The following is a 23,672-nucleotide window of genomic DNA, read 5'->3' as shown; positions in this document are numbered from 1 at the left end:
TATTAAGTAGACTGAGTGTCCTACTTAAAAAAACATATATATATGGTACACTTAATATATATATAACTGTACTGTATAACTGTACTTATATATAAACTTATATATATATATATATATATATATATATATATAAATCGCTAAAAAAGTACTTTGCAGGACTAGTTGTATTTAGCGAATTGTAATAACAGAGTGCCATAACAAAAATTAAAAATATCCTTATAATTCTACAAAACGTTTATTTAAATACATTTCATTGACAATTTAACAATTTTTATCACTACAATAATAAGTAATAACGTATATATATTAGACAATACGTTTGTCAATTTTAATTAATATACGATAACAAATTAAATATACTGCATTCTACCTTACAATACAAATTCAGCATACAATACATACAAATATATAACATTGTATATTTAAACCTATTAAAAATATAATAAACTACAAAATCTCTAATCAAGTAATATATTATTATCAAAAAGGAAATTAAATGAAACCTCAATTTGTAAAGTTAATGTTAGACATTTTGTCATTACACTAATCTATGATTCATGCGATGAATTCATGCAAAAATATTTACAATTTTTTAATCACAAATAATGTGCATGGCACCAAAAACGAACCTTATCATGTTCATAATCTAATTCTACTTTCATAACAAAAGTACACTTGTATCTTATCCATTAAACTCGTTTTTTTAAGTAGGACACTCAGTCTTCGTCGTCAGCGTCATACTCGACGTTGGCCAGGTTGTCTTGTCGGTTCCAGCGACTAAGGCGGTTGCTGCAGTAGTTGTGAGGGCGGGTGCTATTCACTCTTCTTATCACCTCCAGGACCTCGCAGACCGTGGATACAGTGGGGCCCCTCAGGAAAGGAACGTCCTTGTTATGGTACCTCCAGGTGAGGCCAGCAGCTACGTGCTCTTCCTGACTCTTGTAATATATGCTCTCCACAGTACCCTCCCTGATCTGCACAGGAAACAAGTAAAATTCATTTTCAATTATACAATTGTGATATACATTTAGCGCATACACAGAATTATATTAGCTGTGATTTACTTACTCTCATTACTCAAGAATTTCAAATTCAATGCCCACAGATGAGTATAGGAAAAATCTAATTTTAGATGCTTAAACTTGTTTAATGTAAGAGAAATTGGTATCGAAGTTTAGGGGATCTGATGGCCGAGCGGTAGTAGTTGTATTTTATATCTTAGTTATAGATAGCGTGGGTTTTAATCCTGTCTGTGACAGTTCCATCGACCTTATTACGTTATTCTGCTTGATAAGATCCTCACACTAGGCAGTGGGCCATCAAAGATTTTATTACGTTCTTCTGCTTGATAAGATCCTCACACTAGGCAGTGGGCCATCAAAGATTTCGAAGCTATGTTGTTTTAGTAAGCATCAATATTACTCTAAGAGATTTCATTATGAAATGATAATTTAATACGTCATCAAACAGCGACGAACTTGTTAAGACTGCTACGATATAATAAAATGTAAAAATTTGGCTTTTATATATATATATATATATATATATATATATATATATATATATATATATTCTGCACGTTCTTACGATAACTTCACGACGACTTAGGCAATGACGGATTTCGTTGAAACAAGTCTCTTTGGACTTGTAATGTCACTTGTAATTGGTCAAATAGTTAGTATCAAGTAAATTCTCATAACTATTTTTTTTTATTATTTAACTTTAAATATTTTCAATAGACGCCATTTTGTTAATATTATAGAAAATAACACAATTATTGTTTTTATTTTTCATTTATCTATTCAAACATATGTGCCAAATTTGGCTCCCTTGGATTCAATAGCTCTATAGATATTGATTTTAATACAAAATGGCGACTAAACGACACATTTTTAACCTATATCCATAGGACATTTTTTGCCTGATTTGATGAATACCCACAGAAGTTTGTGACACCTTTTTGTGAACACTCTATATGTATAGTAAGTCATTTAGTACTTTTATTTAATGAATGTTAATACAATAGTTGAAAAACTGCAACTTTAAATTTGTATTTTAGCCATTATCAACAGTAAAAGAATTCTAGTATTCCACTTTAAGAGACATATTAAAAACGACCTGTTTACTTTCAATAAAAATCTGACCTTTAAAATTGTATTTTTATCTCTTACCTGAAAACAACGTTAGAAAAAAATGGTTACATCATCTATAGAGATAACAGAACAACGCGACATCGAATTGGCGCTGCCCCGTTTGGGCGTTACCACTTATCTTATCTGTAAGCAGTGCCTAACGATGTTAAATAATCTTATATTAAGTTATTATTAAAGAAGTGTGTGAAATATTGTATTCTTTATGTTTTACAGTATTCCAACCTTATTCTTCATTATTTTAGTCAACGTGCAGAAATAATTTTATACCTTTTCTTTCAGCTGTTTTTGGAGTTTATCGTGGGCGTCTGTCCATCCAAAATAGGGCTTCCAGGGGATTTTTCGCCAGTCAGGATGGAGAAGTTGCGTCCTATTGTCATGACCACATGGGTTATCGTTCAGCTGATTCACATTGATAACCTTCGTATTCTCATTACTGGATGACAAGAAGGCCTTATTGTAGTTATTCTTGGCCTCGACAACGTTCGCTGTCGAAGGTAGTCTGGTTTCGACCAACAACTTGGGTGGCACGGATTCGGACAAAGTGAGTTTTTTCAACTTATTGTTGATGCATGAGAGGTTGTTGGTCTTTTGAGGCGTCTCTTTGTTGTTGTTTCTGTCAGCCTGCCCGAGGACACGAAGACCTCGCTCCTCTCCGTACAGGGTTAGGCTGGTGACCCCCACAGTCAACCGGAGAACATTGGGCCGACATGAGGTCTGCAGATTTTGCAGTTTTCGAGAGTGGGGAAAACTGTGAGGGAAGAATGGCTGCACGTGCAAAGTCGACCTGTAAAAGAAAAACATCTTTCTTACAAATAGACCATACATTATTTCTTCTCAAAAATACTGCATTTAAAAAAAAGGTACCGAATGACAACTCAGAATAAACTATTGTTGCCTCTTGTGTTTTTAGTATGAAAAAGAAGACAATTACTTTTCTCGATTCTAAAGATGAGATTTTTCATATGAAAATCAGCTTTGTTCTTTCAGAGGCAGCCACATTACAACCCTTAAGGGTATTTGATCTTTGTGAAAATACTTTAGTTCTCATAATGAAGTCATGAGACATACGTGTGCCAAATTTAAACTTTCTGTGATATCGAAAAGGTGGAGAATTAGTGTTAAGTGAATGAAGACTACCTTTATATATAGAGATAAATCAGGCCACCACTTATACTAATGTTAATAAAACTAAACAAACATTACACGTTCCAAACGTGTTCTTTCTTATAATAATTTTTATTAACATTTATTCTTTAACATTTAGACCTTAATTCTTAAAACAAAGAGTTACAATTCATTTTACAACAAGCTTGTTTGGTAAGAGCTTAGTTATTACAAATTATTGCTGCAACTAAACACAAATTTCGTCAAAATTCAACAGTGGCGTAGTTAACAACATCTCTTTAAAGAGCATTGCATTCCTGAGTTATGGAGCATTCTCATGAGAATTAGAGGAGTGCCCTACTTTCATATCAACTTCCAAGTTGTTGAATGTCTCATTTTAAAACCCAGTGGGTTGGAGCTCTGAAGTGGAACTATTTCCGTTATCTTAGTCAGCATTTCTAAGGTAACACGAATGTAATTCTATAGTGTCCCGTGTTATTCGGTAAGTAGTTTCTGGCATTACCTTATCAGTGAGTAAAATCAGTTTTAGGTTTTAGTTTTACAATTTTATATGTATGAATTTCGTGTGAGTATCAATAATATTGCCTTTTAAGAGCAAAAATGATGTGTTTACTTGCATTGGATTATTTGACATGTTTGTCGTTCTCGATTTCCAACTGAAAACCCTGCCTCGCGTCAAATGTTTTACAGATTACTACACTGCAAGTTAAACTCTCAACTTTAATTATATTTTTCTTTACTATTTTCTGAGCGTTTGTTAAGCTTATCACAGGAGAAGCTAGAAAAATATCATTTGCCTGTTTGTCCGCAAGATATCTCGAAACGAGCTGACCTCCAGACTTGAAATCAGTTCGAAGATGGTGTGTGTAGCTCTTGGGATTTTGATGAGGGTTATTTTACATTGGTCTTATGGACAATTCTGATAGCAACGAGGAATTAGCAGAATAAATAAATGTATAAACAAACTGTGTACAATCAATGAAATCGTATCATTGGTTAACACCACACACACTTTTATTTATAGAGTAAAATATATATTACGCTGGAATCGATGTTAAAAGGTGACAATATTTGATTTCAAAACACTATTGCGTTTTAGTAGCCTCTGCCAGCTTAGCGGGACTTTTATTATTTAATCACTACTATAAAACCTAACTTACTAAAAAAAAGGGAGGAATGTACCTTGTAGGAAGCAATCTCGGGAAAGATTTCATCTGTACACTTTGAATTTTGCTTGAAACTTTATTTCTACATATACAAGGAAATACATATATAGAGAACAAAAAAACATGGCTGACTGCCAACATTCTCAGTAAAAGTGCTCTCAAGAAACAGTAAAATAGTGATGGTTTTAGGTTCAATCAACAAATAACCTCTAATCAGCACCTTAACCTGGAAGTACCGTGAGTCCATACACTAAAAAACTTATCACTTACAACACAAGATAAGTGAAAATACTTAACTTATTAAAAACACTTGCCACAAGCTGACCTAATTTTTTGAAGTAAGCACATTTCATTTTTAACAATCCAGATTGTGACAGTAATATTTTCAAATGAACAGAACTCCCATTACCATCTAGGATTTCTGAGAAACTAAAGAGACAAATTTTAATATATTTTATAAAGTAATTAACACTATTAAAAATCACCAAATCTGGTGTGATGTCATAACCAACTCAATGCTGCTAGATACGTCAACTTCCAACACTACACCAGTAGACCAATAGGAGACAGACAGACAGCTAGAGCAAGTGTGTCAAGCAGACGAGAGCAGTAACCTCACCTGCTGACTGTGTGTCTGCTGATAACTGACCTCAGACATCTGCTCGCTATTCATTGCATGGCCACCAATGAAAACTGTTTTGCTTTACCATAACTTGAACTTCTCTTTCAAAAATAATTCATTTTTGTTACTCATATCTTTCTTACTACTGTACACAAAAATGCCCACAAAATATCCATGCGGTAACTGTGGCATTGGAGTTAGATTTTCAGGTATAAAATGTACAAGTTCTTGCAAAAATTGGTACCATGCAAGGATGTCAAAATGTCATAGAAAAAGAACCTGAAAAAAATGGGACTCCCCAGGAAATTGGGAAATGGCAATGCATAAATTGCAGAGCAGAAAATCAGCCTCACCTATCCGATCAAGTATTACCTGAATCACTCTCTTTAAATAGCTCTGATACCATCCAAGAACTAAAAATTAACTTAATTGAAAATAATTTTCTAGAAAATTCGAACAGTCAATTGGATAAACTAGAAATGGCTGCAAAAATAGGATCAGCGTTAGTAGAAGAAAATGAACTCTTAAAAGAAGAAACACTCAAGCTAAAGACCAAAACTGAGCATCATGGAGGAAAGATTTGAAGAAATAGAAAATGAAAGAAAAAGAAATACATAGACAAAATAGAAAAACCTTTTACAGCTAAATGCAGACGTTGAAGCTCAACTCACTAAAGAGAAAAAACATCGCCAAGAAGCGCAATTTATCTATGAGGAACATGACCTAAAACTAAGTTAACTTATTGATGGTCTATGTAAAAAGAATAGCGGAGCTTGAAAAAACTATCTCAACACTGCAAAAGAAAACTGAAAATCGAGAAACTAAGTCTGTCACTTTTCAAGATTCTATGACGCAAACTTCCCCTCCTACCGAAATAATTAAAGATAGTCCCTCATCCCTCCTACTTGAAATGTCAGGTATCAAAACAAAACTTGATCGGATAGAGATAGCTATTAATAACCTAGCTATTAATACTTTAACTTCAGGAGACAGCCAAACCTGCAATGAAAAACTGTTTTAAAACCTTGACAGAATGTAACTCACACCTGACTTCAGGAGCCAGCCAAACCTGCAAAACAAAAACTGGAGAACCCTTTGATAGACTGTAACCCAAACTTGACTTCAGGAGCCAGCCAAACCTGCAAACAAAAAACTGGAGAACCCTTTGATAGACTGTAACCCACACTTGACTTCAGGAGCCAGCCAAACCTGCCAACAAAAACTGAAGAACCCTTGACAGACTGTAACCCACACTTGACTTCAGGAGCCAGCCAAACCTGCCAACAAAAACTGAAGAACCCTTGACAGACTGTAACCCACACTTGACTTCAGGAGCCAGCCAAACCTGCCAACAAAAACTGAAGAACCCTTGACAGACTGTAACCCACACTTGACTTCAGGAGCCAGCCAAACCTGCCAACAAAAACTGAAGAGCCCCTTGACAGGACTGTAACCCACACTTGACTTCAGGAGCCAGCCAAACCTGCCATCAAAAAACTGAAGAATGTTTTAACAGAATGTAACCCACACTTGACTTCAGGAACCAGCCAAACCTGCCAAGAAAAACTGAAAAACACTTTGACTGAATGCAGCCCACACCTGACCTCAGGAATTGACCAAAGCTGCAAACAAAAACTGCCAGGACGGACAAGGACATGGAGAGCCAAGTCTTCGGTACAAAATAACAATTTAAATACTCAAGCAAGAGCATATGCTCTCCAAGCAACCGAAGGCAAGAAAGGAAATATGTTTTAGTGTCTCCCTTCAAGTGGCAAAAGCTGGCAGTAAATCAAATACTTTGGGACTTCAAAAACCTGCCAACTTGGACGTAAAAATGAAGCTAAATAACTCCCCACCACTAAACTCAAAATTAAAGAAAAGTGGAATGAAGATTATGAGCAATTCTTCCTAAAATACATTACATTCTACATGGAGCACATGAAGAAACACTATGGCTATACTGGAGTTGTGTGATGACCTATCACAGTCCAACCATAAGTCTCAGTCCGTTTCAAACCGAAAATCAGTCACTGATGCCCCCCATCCCCTACAGGTGCTTTGCAAGACCAAAACACAGTCCATTTTTTAGAACAAAGACAAGTAAAAAGAAAGCAAATTCAAAAATTGAATAAAAGTCAAACCAGAAGCACTTCTCATAAAAACAACAACTACAGTATGTCAGTACTTCACCAAAATATCGATGGTCTTCGTAACAAAATCGAAAGACTAACTCACCACCTTGAGGTCCTTACACCTAGTGTTGTCATACTTACCGAACATGGTCTAAAAGAAGAAGAGCTCAGAAACATAAAGCTACAAAACTATACTTTATATTATCTGCCTTCTGTAGGAAAAACCCATGCTAAAGGAGGTGTAGCAATTTACATCAAAAGTGCCCTAGAACGTCATGACAGAACACATAGACACAACATCTTTTTGTGAAGAGTTAATTTGCGAGATAGAACTGTGTCGTTTAACTTTAAACAACCTGCAGTTATACATATTAGGCACATACAGGTCTCCAAGTGGACAGCTTGAAGATTTTCAAAATATTATGTCAAGACTTTTAGCGGACACCAAAGCATACAGTACATTTCTCATCATAATGGGTGACGTAAATGTTGATATGCTTAAGGAAACCTCTGATAACAAACTAATTAATGACATGCTATTAAGTTTCAATACCATAAGACTACCCCTGCAAGCTACTAGGATTACCAGCTCCACACAGTCCTCTATTGATTGGGTGTGCACAAATAGCTCGGAACTTGTTGTACAAGTGGAAGTACTACAAACTGGACTCTCTGACCACAGAGCTCAGCTGTGTACCCTAAACACCCCTACAAAAGAAAACCCAACAGTTTTCTGTTACAAGACGCAGGTTCAATGATGACAATATGGCAGTGCTAAAATCTCTCTTACAAGGGCAAAACTGGGACAATGTCAGGAATGTACACCACCTACAAGATGCTTATGATTACTTTTTCTAAGACCCTAAATGTTATCTTGGATATGGCATGTCCTAAAAGAAAATTAGATCTCGAAAAAAAGCCAAGCCAAAATACTATTTAAATGACGAAGCACTAAGCCTTTAAAAGGGACTTTTTGGAGGCTCAGCACAAATTTGAACTAAACAGGCTCTGTAACAGACAAAACCAACATGACAATCAAGAAAAAAGCATACGATTTTAAACTGAGAGACATGAAGAGGCAACACATAGTGACTTACATCAACCAAGCTCCATGACAAGTCCAAAGCAACATGGAAGGTTATAAATGACGAAAAGACAGGGAAGAATTGACAATAACTCAAAATTAGAACTACTTGTTGATAACAAAAAACTTGAAGACCCTCAGAAAATTGCAGACTTCCTGAATGAATACTTCACTAATATAGCAGATAACACTTTAAGAAAACAAACCAAAAACCATACAAGACCAGTATTACCTACATTAGTACCTGTTACAAACAGTAAACTTGAAGTATTTCATCCCACGTCAGTTAGAAGAGGTGCGAAATGTAATAAAATCCTGAAATCGACTCATTCAGCTGGTCTCGATGAAATATCCTCAAAGATATTGAAATTTTGTTGTGAGGAGCTATCTGAACCTCTGTCATACTTAATTAACAGATCTTTTCAACAAGGAATTTTTCCCCAACAGCTGAAAAAATCCAAAGTTTATCCAAAACATAAGGGTGGAAATAAACTGGAAGTCAATAATTACAGACCAATATCAGTAATTTCAACAATTTCCAAACTGTTCTAGAAGATAGCCCTCAAAAGATTATTGGATCACTGCAAACGAAAATGAGTTGATGACACCTAACCAACATGGCTTTAGGAAACATAAGTCTACAACAACGGCCTTAATAAGTTTTGCTTGAGGAGACTGTTGACCATATAGAAGCTGGCAGAATAGCAGCAGGTATTATGCTAGATTATAGCAAGGCCTTTGATTGCCTCAGCCATGACCTTATCCTCACCAAGTCACAATCCCTTGGTATTGTGGCAAAAGCAGCAGAATGGGTACATAACTATCTGGCTGATAGACATCAGCTTGTGGAGCTTCTGTGTCAAGAAAAGAGTACTACCAAAAAAAGTTCTTTCAACACCTCTACCAATAACAAGAGGGGTACCCCAAGGTTCTGTTCTGGGCCCTGCTCTCTTCATTCTTACCACAAATGACCTACCAGCATATTTAAGAGACAGCTGTACCCCAATAATGTACGCTGATGATACCACCCTAGTGCTGGCAAAGAAAGTATAGAATCACTTCAGATAAGCGCATTTATTGCTACAAACCTAGCCACTCAATACTGCCACGAAAATGACCTAGTTATAAAACACACAAAAAACAAAGCAAATCATGTTTGGTAGAAGAGGAAGGGAGGAACCAGCATTACCTGAGGTGGAAGTGGAAGAGACCGCATGCTTCCTGGGCATTACCATCGACAGTTCCTTTACCTGGACAGCCCACATTGACAGTGTATGCAGGAAGTTGAACACTGGCATATTTTTAATTCGAAGAATGACGCAAATTGGCACTCCAGAAATAGCAAAAAAATCATTTACCATGCTTTCTGTGAAACTCACATAATGTATGGCATAGCCGCATGGGGTGTGGTACTACCAAGACCAATATGAACAGGATACTAATATTACAAAAGAGAGCATTAAGAACTATACTAGGCCTACAACCTATGGAGAGCTGCCGGAGAACATTTTAAAAGTCTTAAAATCTTGACTGTGTATGCAATGTACATTTGTGAGGTGGCACATTATGCATCAATCAAACAACCAGCTCAAGGATCAGCCCTTCACAACTATAATACAAGACATGCAACCCGTTTCAAACCTCCCAGCTCATCGAACTTCTCTATATGCAAGAAAAACCAAATATATGCCGGTATGAAAATCCTCAACCACCTACCACAAGACTTCAGACAAGAAACTGGGGCAACACTAAAGAACAGACTGAAGAACCTCTTGTTGGACAATCCAATCTATTCCATGGATGAATTTTATCAAACGACCTGGACTTGATGTTATGTATTGTATTACAATTTTATGTGTTTACTCATATATTGTATACAGTGTAGTTTTGACACCATTGCATTTCTTAAAGAAAATTGTAATAAAGAATATTCTGACTTCTGATAAGAGAATGAGTTCTATGATGGTGCATATTCAACCATGAAATTCGGCTGAGCGTCATTGAAGCCAACCGCTCATTACGTATACACAATTTATCTTTTGTTCGCCAGAGAAATGTAAATATCTCTTATCTGCATGATGGTTTGTTCGCAGGACATCTATATCATTATATAAGCTATATAGATATGAAATCATGCATGCGTTCTTAGCAAAGCCTCGTACGTCACACGTGGTGTGGCGTAATTTTACCTTATTTGTAACAGAAGACTAAACTAAATAAAAAAATAGTTATTAAAGTAATTTTGTACTTTTATATTTTGCCTCAGCCTGATTTAGTTTCAATTCAAAGCTCTTAACCATCAGACGGAGATCATTTTAAGCAAATGTACACATCATATTTTCATTCAATCAAATCTAGTTAAACTTCATTCTTAGAATTGTTTTAGATCAAATAAAACAATTATTTCGTTATTTTAATTATTTCAGATTATTTAGGGACGAATTAAAAACCTGTCTGTTGTATCACCGTAAATGGCAAATGAAAGCACGTCATCCGTAATAGACTTAACCTAAACTTTATTATGTTTATAGAAAAGGACATTGTCTCACACAATTAATTTTACAAAAATACATAATATTTACCACATTCAACCATTTTACAATTCAGTGTTTTAGTATAAGGATTTCCTTGAGAAAATTTTTTTTTTTCAACATAACATTTTTACGGACAATCCAATTAGTTTATAAATGCTGTCTCATTTATTTTCTACAGTTTCAAAGAAGTCTTTTCTGAGAAAAAGTGTTTCCACGTCGTGTCGTAGCCCCACTATATATGTTTTTAAAACCTTTATAATAAGTAAAACAATAGAGTTCAACGGGAACATACTTAAAATAAAGATAATAACAGACAAACAATATATTTACTATCGAAAAGCATCAGCGTTAGTAACAACCATATAAATATTAAGTTCTATGAATGTGTTGGGTGTTTGTTATTCTATGGATTAATAAAACAACATAATGTTAAATCATTAAAAAATGTTTTAAATAAACCATCGTTACTAAAGTTTTCTGGTTAGCTCAAAGGAAAGGCCAGAATCTTCCATGAAATATATTTGCTACATATATGTTTGCTTATTTCGAAAATATTGTATGGATGTTCAGTAACAATCTCTGTCCCTCTAAAATATCCATTTGCTGCATCTTTTGTAAATATACTTTTTATTAGAAATTTAGTACCAGCTGAATATCCCTCATAGCGGTATACAAGTGGTATGAGGGACAAAATGCGCTACAAATTAAGTAAACGCAACTAAAAAATATCTCAATCTTCTGAATCGTAACAGTTTGGGTCCCTGAATTGATTAGAGTGAATCGAATTTTCTAAATCGTATTTCTCTGCTATATTATCCATTTATTTAATAGCCCCACGATTTCAGTAATTGTTGAACTATTCTAAACCGTTTTGGAGAAATTATAAAGTCAAAGTTTCTTAGGGAAATTACTTATGATGTTATACGATGAAGACCTATGATATTTTTAAGTAGGCACAAGTACTATGATCTGTTAAACGGAAGTAGGCATATATTAGGTACATATTCAGGTTCAATAAAAAAGATACTTTATTAATGACAAACTTAGTCTAAATACTTTCTTTCAATATAATCCAAGTGTAAATAAATGCGTGGCTGATGAACAAAAAACTTACTACCTTTATTGTTAGCTATATAGAATACAGCAAGTTTCACATCCTGAAAATGCCTATTTACTAACTACAAGAGAGAATTCGTAAACTGAATTTAACTAATGGAATAATATTACAGTATTTAATAATATAACAAATAACACGTTTTTGTAATAATTTCAAAGTACAAGAAAATATAAAATAAGTAACAAAATAAAAGTAATCTTATAATATACATATTGTTAAGCTTTATGAATAAGCAAAACGGCGAGTGGCTTTAATTTCAGGTTTTACGCTTGTAATAGCACTTTCGAATTAATTATATTTTCGACTATTAATTTCATTTTTCTTTGCTATGTGTAAAATGTTGCAGTAAGGCTACATGTAAATTCAATACGTAACAGAAAAATCAGTAAACATGTTGATATTTCAAGATTCAAAAACAAATTTTGCATCAGCTGGTATGTAGAATAATGTGTTTCGAAACAGCAATACAATCTAAATAGCAGTAACAAAGATTGATCTTATGTTTAACCACTTGGTTGTCTAGAAATTAAAATTAGCTGATTTGCGATTTCAACGTTTTTTATTTCCAATTATTGTCATTATTTGGTTCTAAATAAATCCTTTCACGCTATAACAATTTTCAAAATGGTATTTATGTGTGATTAATTATTCCTAATCTTAAAATCGGAATTTTTTCGTATTATGGTCCTTGGGGCAAAACTTACTTGTGTGGCTTACATACGTTGGACTGACAAGCCTACTACAGTTAAAATTCATCTAAAACCATGCTTATATTCACTCCGATATTAGGAGTAGAGTGAAAAATTATAACTCCAATATTCCTCTCAAATAGACATTGGAATTAAATATATTCTTTACAAGTCAAATGGGTTTCGAGATGATGTGTAGACAAACTTATGTGGGCATACACACAAATACACAAAGACATGAACTTTTAAAATTGTCCCTAATTACTAACAATATTTACGATTAGATTAATTCCCTAAAATTAGATGTGTGTCAAACTTTCGGACAACCCAGCTCACTATCTTTGATTGTACCCTCGGTAGTTTCAAAGATATGAATGTCTATTAACCTGACATAGTACAGTATATACTCTCGCTTCCAATCCCTGTTGGCTATTCATCCTATTTCCTTGGCTTATTCTAGGCATTATATCAGCATTCATATACCTAATCAGTAACGTATGCTTCATCAGTGAAAAGCTGTTGCGATTTCCTCTTGACGATTTTCTATCATAACAATTAACATTCTATATCAAGTGTATTACTTTGTGATTTCTTTTGCTATGATCACGGGTTCACTGTACACGATTGGTAATTAAAACTGTAGCCAATGGAGGTATGGTTAGTTGAATTTTGTTATTTTATTTCCCTGTCCCTTCGTTTTTGTTTATTCAGTTACTATAAATATGCCGTCCCACAACGCCAAAGGAAACCAATTTTACTACCTAACATGTACACGTACTCAATTTCGTTCTTTAGTAAAATCCAGAAAACGCTAAATAGTTTGAGTTTGTCACTTCTAACCTCTATAATAAAAGTTAGGTAAAACTAAGTATCATTACTATATGCCTCATACAATTACAGGTGATAATTATTCATGCAAATACCAAGTGATGTCACTTTGCGTTTCCGTGACTATCAGCTGTCAAAAAATATCGCCTATCTTGAAAATAAATTGTCATTAAATTACTATTGAAAGTATTTGTGAGTGGTAATTCTAAATAAAAAATAAACCTATTTTAAGTAATTAACATGTCAAATGTAATCCAAATCCGTCCACTAGGTATTGTGTGATAGAGTATCAACATCCAAACATCGTGATGTATATATATTAGGATTATATTATTATTTTAATATACGACTTGAAATGTATACTGTACATAAATTAATGGGAATAATAACTATATTGATTGCTGTACTAAGCTACACGAGAAAGATACAATAACGCAAAAATCACAATACAGATTTTATTTTATTAAAGAAATAGTTGAGTTAAATAAAATACCAAACTTAGCTTACCTTTAGATACTAAAGTACAAAGTATAAAATTCATATTCATCTGGTATATGTAATGGAATAAGTGTCTATTTTTAAGTGTCTTAGAATTTATTTAATTGCGTTATTTGCCCCTAAAACACAAGATTTTTTAAGCTACTTTAGCTACTGAAATAGAACTAAGCAAAACCGTATTTTAGGTTATTTGAACTAGTTTAGAAAGTAGTCGTAGTTTTCAAAAGAATTGACCGACAGTGACCCCCAGACATTAGTGTGGGATACAGCATCGTACTCTATTAAAATGGCGAAGATCGGAAACACCTTTCAAGATAATACTTATCATGTAATAGAAAATGAAACTCTCTAATGTATGTTCAGGAATTCCTGAGAGAGACAACAAATAATACAGACTTGCCTAACTATAATTTCCTACAAAAACAGATTATAGGTTCGTAGCAGATAACGTTATCTAAGAATTAATACACTTTCATTCGATAAGTCACAAGATGTGATAACTGTTTTAAACCTTTATCTTTTATGCTTTATCTTAGAAAAGTTGAAAGGGCAAGAGTAGTTAAACATATACTTTATTAAATATTTTTCAAAGCATTTGGTTTCGTTTTCATTATTTTAAAAGATTGAAATGTGATAATACTCCCCTCCCCTATTTTTGTTTACAAACAGTAAACTGTTATAATGAAAACTTTGTTAATTCTGTTCGCAATCTTACGAAATTTTTTTATTGACAAATCTGATAACTACACTTATCTCGATTTGGTGCAACAAGACACAATTGCCTGACAAAACATTGCTATCGTTAGTGACTGATTGTGCAAGCAAGTAACGGGTCAGCCCTGACCCAACTCGCTGTTTGTCCACTCGATAGGGGTACTTGTTTATTTGACGGTCACAAAGTCGATAAAATCTGCAAGTGTGCAAATATTGGGGTTCCTAGCTGTAGACGTGGCCAAATATTTGTTTGAGATAGTGTTCAACTATTTCTCAATATTACAGTAATTTGCGAAACTTCCTCATAACTTTGTTTGCTATCAGTTGAAAGTGAAATTTTGTTTAGCAAACAAGTCAAACCTCACTAAAGTTATGTCAACATCAAACATACGGACCTAGACGATATGGTAAATAACGAACTCCTTTGCACCCTTGTTTATTAATTTGCCTGTACCCACAGTCGGTTTCAAATATTGGTAATGTTCTTTATTAATAATAAATATGTTTCATTGGCAACCGTAACACTTTTCAGAAACATTGTTTTTAGTTGTTAATACTTTTTCATAATTCCAATTATTTTTTATTTTTAACCTTTGTTTCAGTATATATGTTCTGTGTTGTTTTATGCCCATACCGAACTAATTTCTCAATTTATTTTACTAATCCGAACCCAAAATATGCAAACCTATTAGCCTATTAGCAAACCAATAGCCCCTTCGTTAGAGGTTCTGTCCTACAAAACTTTATAAAATAGAGCTAAAATTCGACATGATAGCCTTAGAAGTTACATACATAAAGATTTACGGTCAGATTCCGTTATATGCCCCCAACGCTTTTCAATGAACTTTTTTCAATGAACTTAGAACGTTATAAAACGATTTAGTTGAGTAACAGAACTAACATTATGCCTCAAACGCTAATTTTTCATTTAAGGATGATTATAATGAATTACAATTGGTTACTAGCTAAGAAAAAAGGGTACTTACGTATTATATCGACCACACCCCTACATTTCTCCAAACACAAAAATTCAACAAAAACAAACATTACCAAACAAAAACTAAACTCTTTATTGAAAAAAACACACAAAACTTGTTTTTATTCTTGATCACACTCCGCCACCCAAAATGCTTGTGCCTCCGGCCAGCAGCGCGGGCTTTGGCCCGAAGGTGCTGCCAAAGCCCGCGCCGATGTCAACGAAAGAAAAACATACCTCGAGATAGTACCTATCAGTAAAATATCAAATTTTAGAGGGACTGATCAGAAATATAAATTGAATTGTAATGGAAAGGCAATTATATACTGTGCAAAAAAACTTAAATAATCATGTGATGCCGCGCGGCCTGCCGTAATCGGGATTCTTGAGAAAGATAAGATAACAGCGACAACAATACCGATCGCAATACCTGGAAATACTTGTTGATTGATGGAATGTTAGTTCTGTTACTCAACTACATCGTTTTATAACGTTCTAAGTTCATTGAAAAAAGTTTAAGCGTTGAGGGCATATAACGGAATCTGACCAGATTTACATTAATCTGATTAAGTTTGCGTTTGCAATGAAAAGGAAATAATATTTGAATATTTCTTAAATTCTGATAATACCTAACAAAAATTCATTATAGCAAATCCAATATAAAGTAAAAAGTATCCTAAATAATAATGTTATATCAACAGTAATTAAAAGCGTTTTACTATATTTTTTCTGCTGTATACACAAATATTTTATATTATATCTTGTTTCTTCACTTGTAAAAGTCCTTATACAAAAATATAAAAGTGTAATATTTGTGGAATTTTTAAGATGGATTTTAGAAAATATAAAATAAAATCAATTATTGTTTTGTAACCTCACACAGTAAGGACGATGTAATGCTAAGATTTAGAACCTTTCATCATACAAATCGATAAGAAAATTATGTTGTAAACTCAATCAACTCTGTTGATATAAAATCTACTTACATGGTTGAGGGTAGCGACGAGAACTGACGAGCGAGCAGTGAACCGGTCACTGGAGAAAGTCGATCTACGTTATCAGTGATCAGACAGTTTGTATTGTGACAGATTGGCAGGGTCCACATTTATTGGGCTTATCACATCGTCTCCCAGCGACCTCTGGTATCTGTTGTCGCGGACATACGTATTTAACCGCGCGGCGCCGCCTGCACTGATCCTGATCTCTCTTGGTTGACATTTCTACAGTAAACTATCTCGTTAGTTCTTTACATTATTACAAATATATATATATATATATTAATATAACGCAATCTGTGTGTGCAAACGCTGCTACAGTACTTATATTTTGTATTGTTACATTACAATGTTTATTTGGCTATTATTCCGCTACCAAAATCATCACCATAATATATTAATATTTTTGTATAATAATTAAATATTTCTCAACCTGTAAAAGCATGAAAATCTGTAAAATTATGTACCATCGTTTAAAACCTTATTTGGTGGGTATCGAAATTGGAGACTATCGAACCGTTAAAAACATTTATACAAACTTTTGTGTTCAGTGCATACTTTTTAACTTAACACGCCTAAAACCTTAGACACGAAAAGGGTTAGGCAGCATCAGTCAAAAATACAGAGTCAATACAATATTTGGCTGAAAACTGTGGTTTTCAGTCACTCTTTCTTTGACAGTGATATTATTTATGTAAGTAAAGGTTCACTTTACGTTTGCCCATGAAAAAAATATTAACTGACAAAAACATCTTTAAACTTAGGATCTTCTTCTCCAATTTATAATGACGATAACGACCTTGTGCAGTACGGAGAGGATCGATTTCTTTCTTAGGCGAAATTCTCGTTATCGATATCAGGAAAACCTCAGTTTGTGTGCTTGCTTATGCTATACAAGTTCGATCTCTTAGACTATTAGAAGTTTCGTATGTGATTAATGTTTTGGTGTTAAAGACTAACATCGTGCGCAATGTAATTGCGAAAACATTTTTAAGCGTGTAATATTATGAGAATAAAATTGTGGAAATGAGTCAATTGTGGAAAAGTTATGAAATCCTCGAAGTCTGGCAAAGCCCAAACAAAGGTAGTCAGCGAGTCAAGAAGCTAGATTACATATTGTATATGTTAAATGTATACTACATATCCAGTGTATATATATTTTATATGTTAAGCTACAAGACTCTAAGAGCTCTCCGGGATTTGGAGGTTTCAATGCCCTCCCTGAGGCCCAGAGACTGAAAGCATCCAAGGTCCTGAGGCCCAGATACTGAAAGCATCCAAGGTCCTGAGGCCCAGAGACTGAAGGCATCCAAGGTGCTGAAGCCCCAGAGACTGAAAGGTTCCAAATACCTGGGGCTACCATATTCCAAACGTTTCCAGAAACACATACCTTCCAGAAGTCGCTTCCGGGACCTCATACAGGCTTAGTGCTCTCAGCGTCTGGGCGCTTTCAAAGACAGGGGTTTGGAAGCTGCATTTTATTTAACAAACCGAGAAATTAACTTAATCATGTATTTCATAAATTACTAGTTACCCATTAGATCAATTTATAAATTATTCCAGTGTTAAAACTATCACTATTACTTAAAATAAAGTTTGTCTGAGGTATATGGTACGCCCTAGAATCACGCCACAATATTTCAGATATCCAAAACCCTTATTATTCTAAATGTTTAGGCAAAATACTCTCACTATATGTCAAGATCCATTTTGTAAAATTAGTCCATGGTGGGCTTGATTTGTTGACAGCAAATTTTTGAAAATATTCACTATAATGATCTACAGAAGTACCGAGTCAAAACAACATTTTCTGAATTTAGTTGTAGAAATTCCCTTTAACTGTTCAGTAATATAAGATTTCAATAATAATATTATTTTCCACGTATAACTTCTAAAGTTTTGACTAGTGTGATTGAATCACAAATAAATTATATGTGTTTTTGATATTTTTCTAAAGTAACATATAAAACATTAATTAGTCATCAGCTGGGGTATGTTGTACAATATCAGCTCTGCACATAGCACAGTCATCCGTCCACCTGACACACGTAGGTTACAAATTGTTAGCGGAGCAGCAGTCTACAGCAGTCTACTTTCTCTATTATCGGTAGACACTGCCTTTGACTCCATCACATAATGGCTCCATTGTATTACTCGCTGTAAGAGCCTCCTTTGTACGGCTGCATTATTGAAGTAATTTCATCTTTTGGCAATATTAACTTCCCGAATATTAGGACTTTAATATACACTTACTTCCGATATTAAAGGTTTCCTGCACCTCCTTTGAAGGATCTTTATAGTTGATTATTAGAAATTTTACCATTTCAATTGAAAATGAACCGAGCGTATTTTCGTGTGTGACAAATGTCTCGATTAGGCTACTCATCACATGAATGGTTGTAAATTTGTAAAAATATTTGTTTATGTTGTTTATTTTAATCTTCGTTGTTTAATGACAATTTACAAAACCAATCTGATCACAACGTAGATATATTCCTTACAAAATAGTTGGGTAGTTGTAAATAAATATTGTTTAAAACAAGTCACATTATAATAATACACAAATATACAAACATACATGTTGTTGTTGATACAAACGTACATTTTCATAATCACTTCACCATTATGAATCTTAAGAAACTGATAAATAGATTTTATCGCAAACATCTAATGTACATTAGAAGAAGTTTCTTATTTTTTGTGCTCACAAGCGTAAATATCATGAACATATCAAGAGCTTCAGCAATCAGGCTTTTACGTAACTCAGATCTTTAGCTCTGTTGAATTTTTAGATTCTAATAATTATTCTGGATTGAAATGTTCTAATTTCTTTGGTTACATAATTATACAGTAATTAATCCCTTTTTTTTGAAAATCATTTTTTCTTTCTAAAATTGTAAATATAAAATCTCACAATTCAATCTATAAGAAAGGTGTTACGTTTTATTAAAGAAAAATAATTACAATTTTTAAAGGCCTTAACTTTTCCTTGTTTAAGTAGTTCCTAATGATTACATTGGATTATATATTCAACTTTCAATAGAGAGTAAAATGAGAGTAAACTCCCAGAATGCCTAGTTTACAAAAATATAGGTGAAACTTTACAAAATTTAAATCAGAAAAGTAATACAAATTTGCTCAGTGTTAATGAAAGTAATAATGTGCAGAATTCAGTATAATATTACTGTGTAGTGTTAGTATTGATTGGGAAAACTATAACATAGGATTGGGAGGTAATACGTTGAAAATAACTATCATGCAAGCATTCTGTTATTATCGTAACAAATCGTCCACGATTACTTCATAAAACACTTGAAGCTAATTGATATACCGTTCTTCTATTTATATACAACTATAATTATTGGAATTGCATTAATTACTAGGATGTGATTTTAATATATCATGGATATACATATGGCATTGTCCCAGGTAGCAGAGTGGTTAATGTCGTAACTTGTCACTAGAGACTCTGGTTGGGTATTCCATGTTCGCATGCTGACAAATAATTATATCAGCCTATCTTGAAGTAATGTGATGAACGGTTCAGGGCTAGCAAAAACTGTAGAGTTTCAGCATTTTCACTCAAAAATGCATAACCAAACATGGCGAGTATTGGATTTTAAACTTATATACTCAACAAATAGGAAGTATTTACGGATATGGGCAGATCTTCTAAAAACCATTACGTCATGAGCAATCAGAATGTATGAGGTAAATGATAATACGAAAGATTCAAGAACAATTAATAACCAATACGTTTGGGAACTTGTTCCAATTAAGCAATTCTATGTTCCGCTAATGGTAGTCACTAGGTCTGGCTGTCGGATTGGCTAACCGATTTTATATAAATAATTTAACAACAATTATTTTTATGGTTGGATTTGTTACATGATTGATGCATAAAACGTTATCTAACAAATCTAACAAAGTACAAATATTACTATAACCCACCTCTACTAAAACTAATCATATGTTCTAGGTTTATCTATAAATAATCTAGAGGAATTTAACGTTGGTGATAATTTGGAGAGCTTATAAGCTCTGGCTATTAAAATTATCCTTCCATTTAACACTTACTTTTTTCATTCCTACTAGTTGAAATAGAGTGTCAAGAGACCGGGATAAAAGCCCGTTTGACTGTATGTCTATACACTTGGTAGGCTGTACAACTTATATCAAACTTATTGTTCAGAAATTGAAAAAAGGATAATGCAAGGAATAGAATCGCTTTCTATTTTGTCACCTATATGTTTAAATAATGATCGCACGTTAAAAGTATAATTCTGACTAAATTATAAAAATATTTACTTTGATACATTAGTTAAACACAAAGCAGGAATTGATTCAAATAAGTGTTTTAATATTAATTGTTTCTTATCATCCTGAGTGTCCCAACTTTAAATTCGTACATTTCATTCTTTCTCTTTAACTTACTATACTTATTTACTATGTTAATATTTATTTGTTTCTGTATTTAAAATTTTATCTATTATTCTACTGAACAAATATTTCAAATTGTATTCAACATTAAAAAGTTGAAAAGCCATGAAAATTGTTCTCGTTTATTTGTGTACAAGATGTGTATAAAACAAACAGTAAGTTTAAATTTAATTTTCTTTTGTGTTTTCTTACTTTGCTTAGCCAGCCCCTCCTCTTATTGGTTTTTATATTATTTTCCTGAACTCTGAGCAAGACGCTAGAAGTTATAACCATCATGTTTCGAGTTTTGCAACCAATAATTAAAAATATCCTATTGCGGAAATAGTAGACCATTAAGATTGAATAGATTTTAAGTTATTATTGAAGGTGAAGCAAAAAAAATTAAACACTTTAAGAAAAAAAAATAATATACAGTTTAGTGCTTTTCAATAATTTTCTGTATGGTATGATCTTTGAGTACCATTTATACCAAAAGTCATTCAATTTCGTCGATTTCTTTTGACTTATCAGTACTGTATCTAAAAATAATTTAGTAAATATCCTCGCTGTATTTCAAGAATTTTTATGTGCACTATTAGTTTACTAATATTACAGGTGTTTGGCCCTTTGCAGTACACTACTGTTAAAGTTTAATATTGTATTTTGTCTAAGCAACAATAAAACTGTTTTTGTAATTGTAAAAATTTCCAACTTACCACATTATTTATTTCTGTTTATAACTCTATTGTAAAACTGTTTATAACTTGTATATAGAAATAAACATCACTCATACAATGGTATGTGAATATTAAGTTTAACTTTGGTTCACCTTTCTCTTAGTGCAGCATCGGGTATCTGACGCTGTCAAATATTTGACTCCTGGAATCTAGAGTCATGTTGGTCTAAACAGATCCAAAAACATTTGGTGATGAAAAAGCTCAAAACGAAAACTTAACATATTTCTGACATAAAAAACATCTAGACTAAAAATTATAAATATATAGTGTAAACCACTTGAATAGATAGTATTCTCATTGTCTTATCAGGTGCACAGTTGAGTTTACTAAGATGTTTCTGGCACGATTTTAAGCACGATGGAGCAACCGAGTGTACTACACATAACGTAGCTATGGTTGGAAGGGTTGATACAATGTGAATGTTGAGTTTAGCTCCAGTTCATCTTCCTGTCAGTGTAGCGTCTAGAATTTGAATGAAACGATTTAAAGAGTTCGTTATATTTTGAGCTTCTTCGTCGCCGACTCTTTGTGGGATCTTTGCAGACGAGCTTGAGTCGAGATTCGACGAGTCGAGCCTGTGAAAGCGTCAGATTTCAAACGCTGCAAAGAGGAAGATGAACTGGAGCTAAACTCAGCGATCACTTAGAATCATCTCTTTCCACCATAGCTATGTTATAGGTAGAAACTTGTTTTTTTTTTTATGTGGACATTTTAATATACTCACTCTCTGTCATCAAAATCGATTTGCCCTAAAGGGAGGAAGAATACTGAAAAGTTTAAACATCATCTACAATGAATGAAGAGAGGTGATTTATTAGACCTCCTTTGATAATAAAAAGCCTTTCAATCGCTCATGACGTGGTATTGAAAGTGAAAAGTACACTCGCATTTTAAATGAAAACAGAATGTACGCTTGACCAGTCTTCATGTATTTCTGCTTCATAATAAATGCTAAAACTGGCCGCGATCGAATGTTGGCGGGCGCTGTGTATAAATTACAAACAACTACCATCAGTTAATTAACATCCAATTGAATCGTTGATTAAACATTACCTTTACTCCAATATTGACTACAACGCGAACAGATTGTCATTGTGATACTGCACTGACCAAGTTCATTAATGCTTGCTTGGAGACGCAATTTCTTGGTAAAAAAAAATTGAGACCACATGTTAGTGTGTATTAACAATTAACTAACTAAAACTAAAATCTGTTAAAGGTTACGATTGTAAACTATTATTAATAGCTCTGCTTTGAATTCCTACATTTTATAAGGTCTGATGAAAAAATAAAGAATCCTTACACGATAATTCCTTTGTGTAACATCTTTTTCTGCATTTAGGAGTTTATTTTTATTTCGAAACCATTATATTACGAAAAATATTGTGTTAATAATAATAAATAGTTATTTGATAATAATTGACTAATAATATTTCTAATGGATGAATTGACCAGAAACTATGTTTTTGTGCATATCTTAGAAACACTTAAGTTAAAATTTCCGATTATTCCAGTTGTTTAGTTGAGTGCGAAATGATAGAATTTGACATATGTTTCCAACTTTGAATGTGGGGTGGCATAGAGAATGAATAGTTTAGTTTTACTGTATAATAGACGGAAACAATTATTCACTAACAGTGTGAGCCACAAATTGTTTCAATTTATTTGAAAACAAGTAAGTAAACACAAATTATTAAATAATAAATAAAAAATATGAATCTAATAGTTAACATTAAATTCAACGAAGCTTCATATTTAACGAATCTAATAGTTAATATATAAAAACCATATCTCTTTTTCATATGTTGGGTAAAATTACTTCTAATTTATGTCACTATAAATTTCAAAGATTTTTTAAATTTAAGTTCAGATGCAAAACTGCA

At 33.3% G+C, this 23,672-nt stretch overlaps 1 protein-coding gene across 1 annotated transcript; it reads right to left on the bottom strand.

Annotated features, from left to right (window-relative positions):
• Nucleotides 1–213: 213 nt before the first annotated feature.
• Nucleotides 214–16,775, bottom strand: LOC124360363. The gene is made up of 3 exons (XM_046813929.1): nucleotides 16,625–16,775; nucleotides 2,421–2,937; nucleotides 214–974 (listed from the first exon to the last, which is right to left on the bottom strand). Exons 1-3 carry the CDS (start codon nucleotides 16,741–16,743, stop codon nucleotides 717–719), a joined length of 894 nt encoding a protein of 297 aa, XP_046669885.1. The 5' UTR covers nucleotides 16,744–16,775; the 3' UTR covers nucleotides 214–716.
• Nucleotides 16,776–23,672: the final 6,897 nt, after the last annotated feature.

This window comes from Homalodisca vitripennis, chromosome 1 (genome assembly GCF_021130785.1).
Source record: "Homalodisca vitripennis isolate AUS2020 chromosome 1, UT_GWSS_2.1, whole genome shotgun sequence".
NCBI lineage: Eukaryota > Metazoa > Arthropoda > Insecta > Hemiptera > Cicadellidae > Homalodisca > Homalodisca vitripennis.
Note: the sequence above shows the minus strand (reverse complement) of the source record. Positions and strands in the feature narration are given on the sequence as shown.

Excerpts from the sequence above, each read along its gene's own strand:
- LOC124360363 (XM_046813929.1), bottom strand. The coding sequence starts at position 16,743 with ATGTGGACCCTGCCAATCTGTCACAATACAAACTGTCTGATCACTGAT. Across the intron at positions 2,938-16,624 it reads TCGTCGCTACCCTCAACCAT|GTCGACTTTGCACGTGCAGC; the intron begins GTAAGTAGATTT and ends TTTCTTTTACAG. Across the intron at positions 975-2,420 it reads AAAAACAGCTGAAAGAAAAG|ATCAGGGAGGGTACTGTGGA; the intron begins GTATAAAATTAT and ends TTTCCTGTGCAG.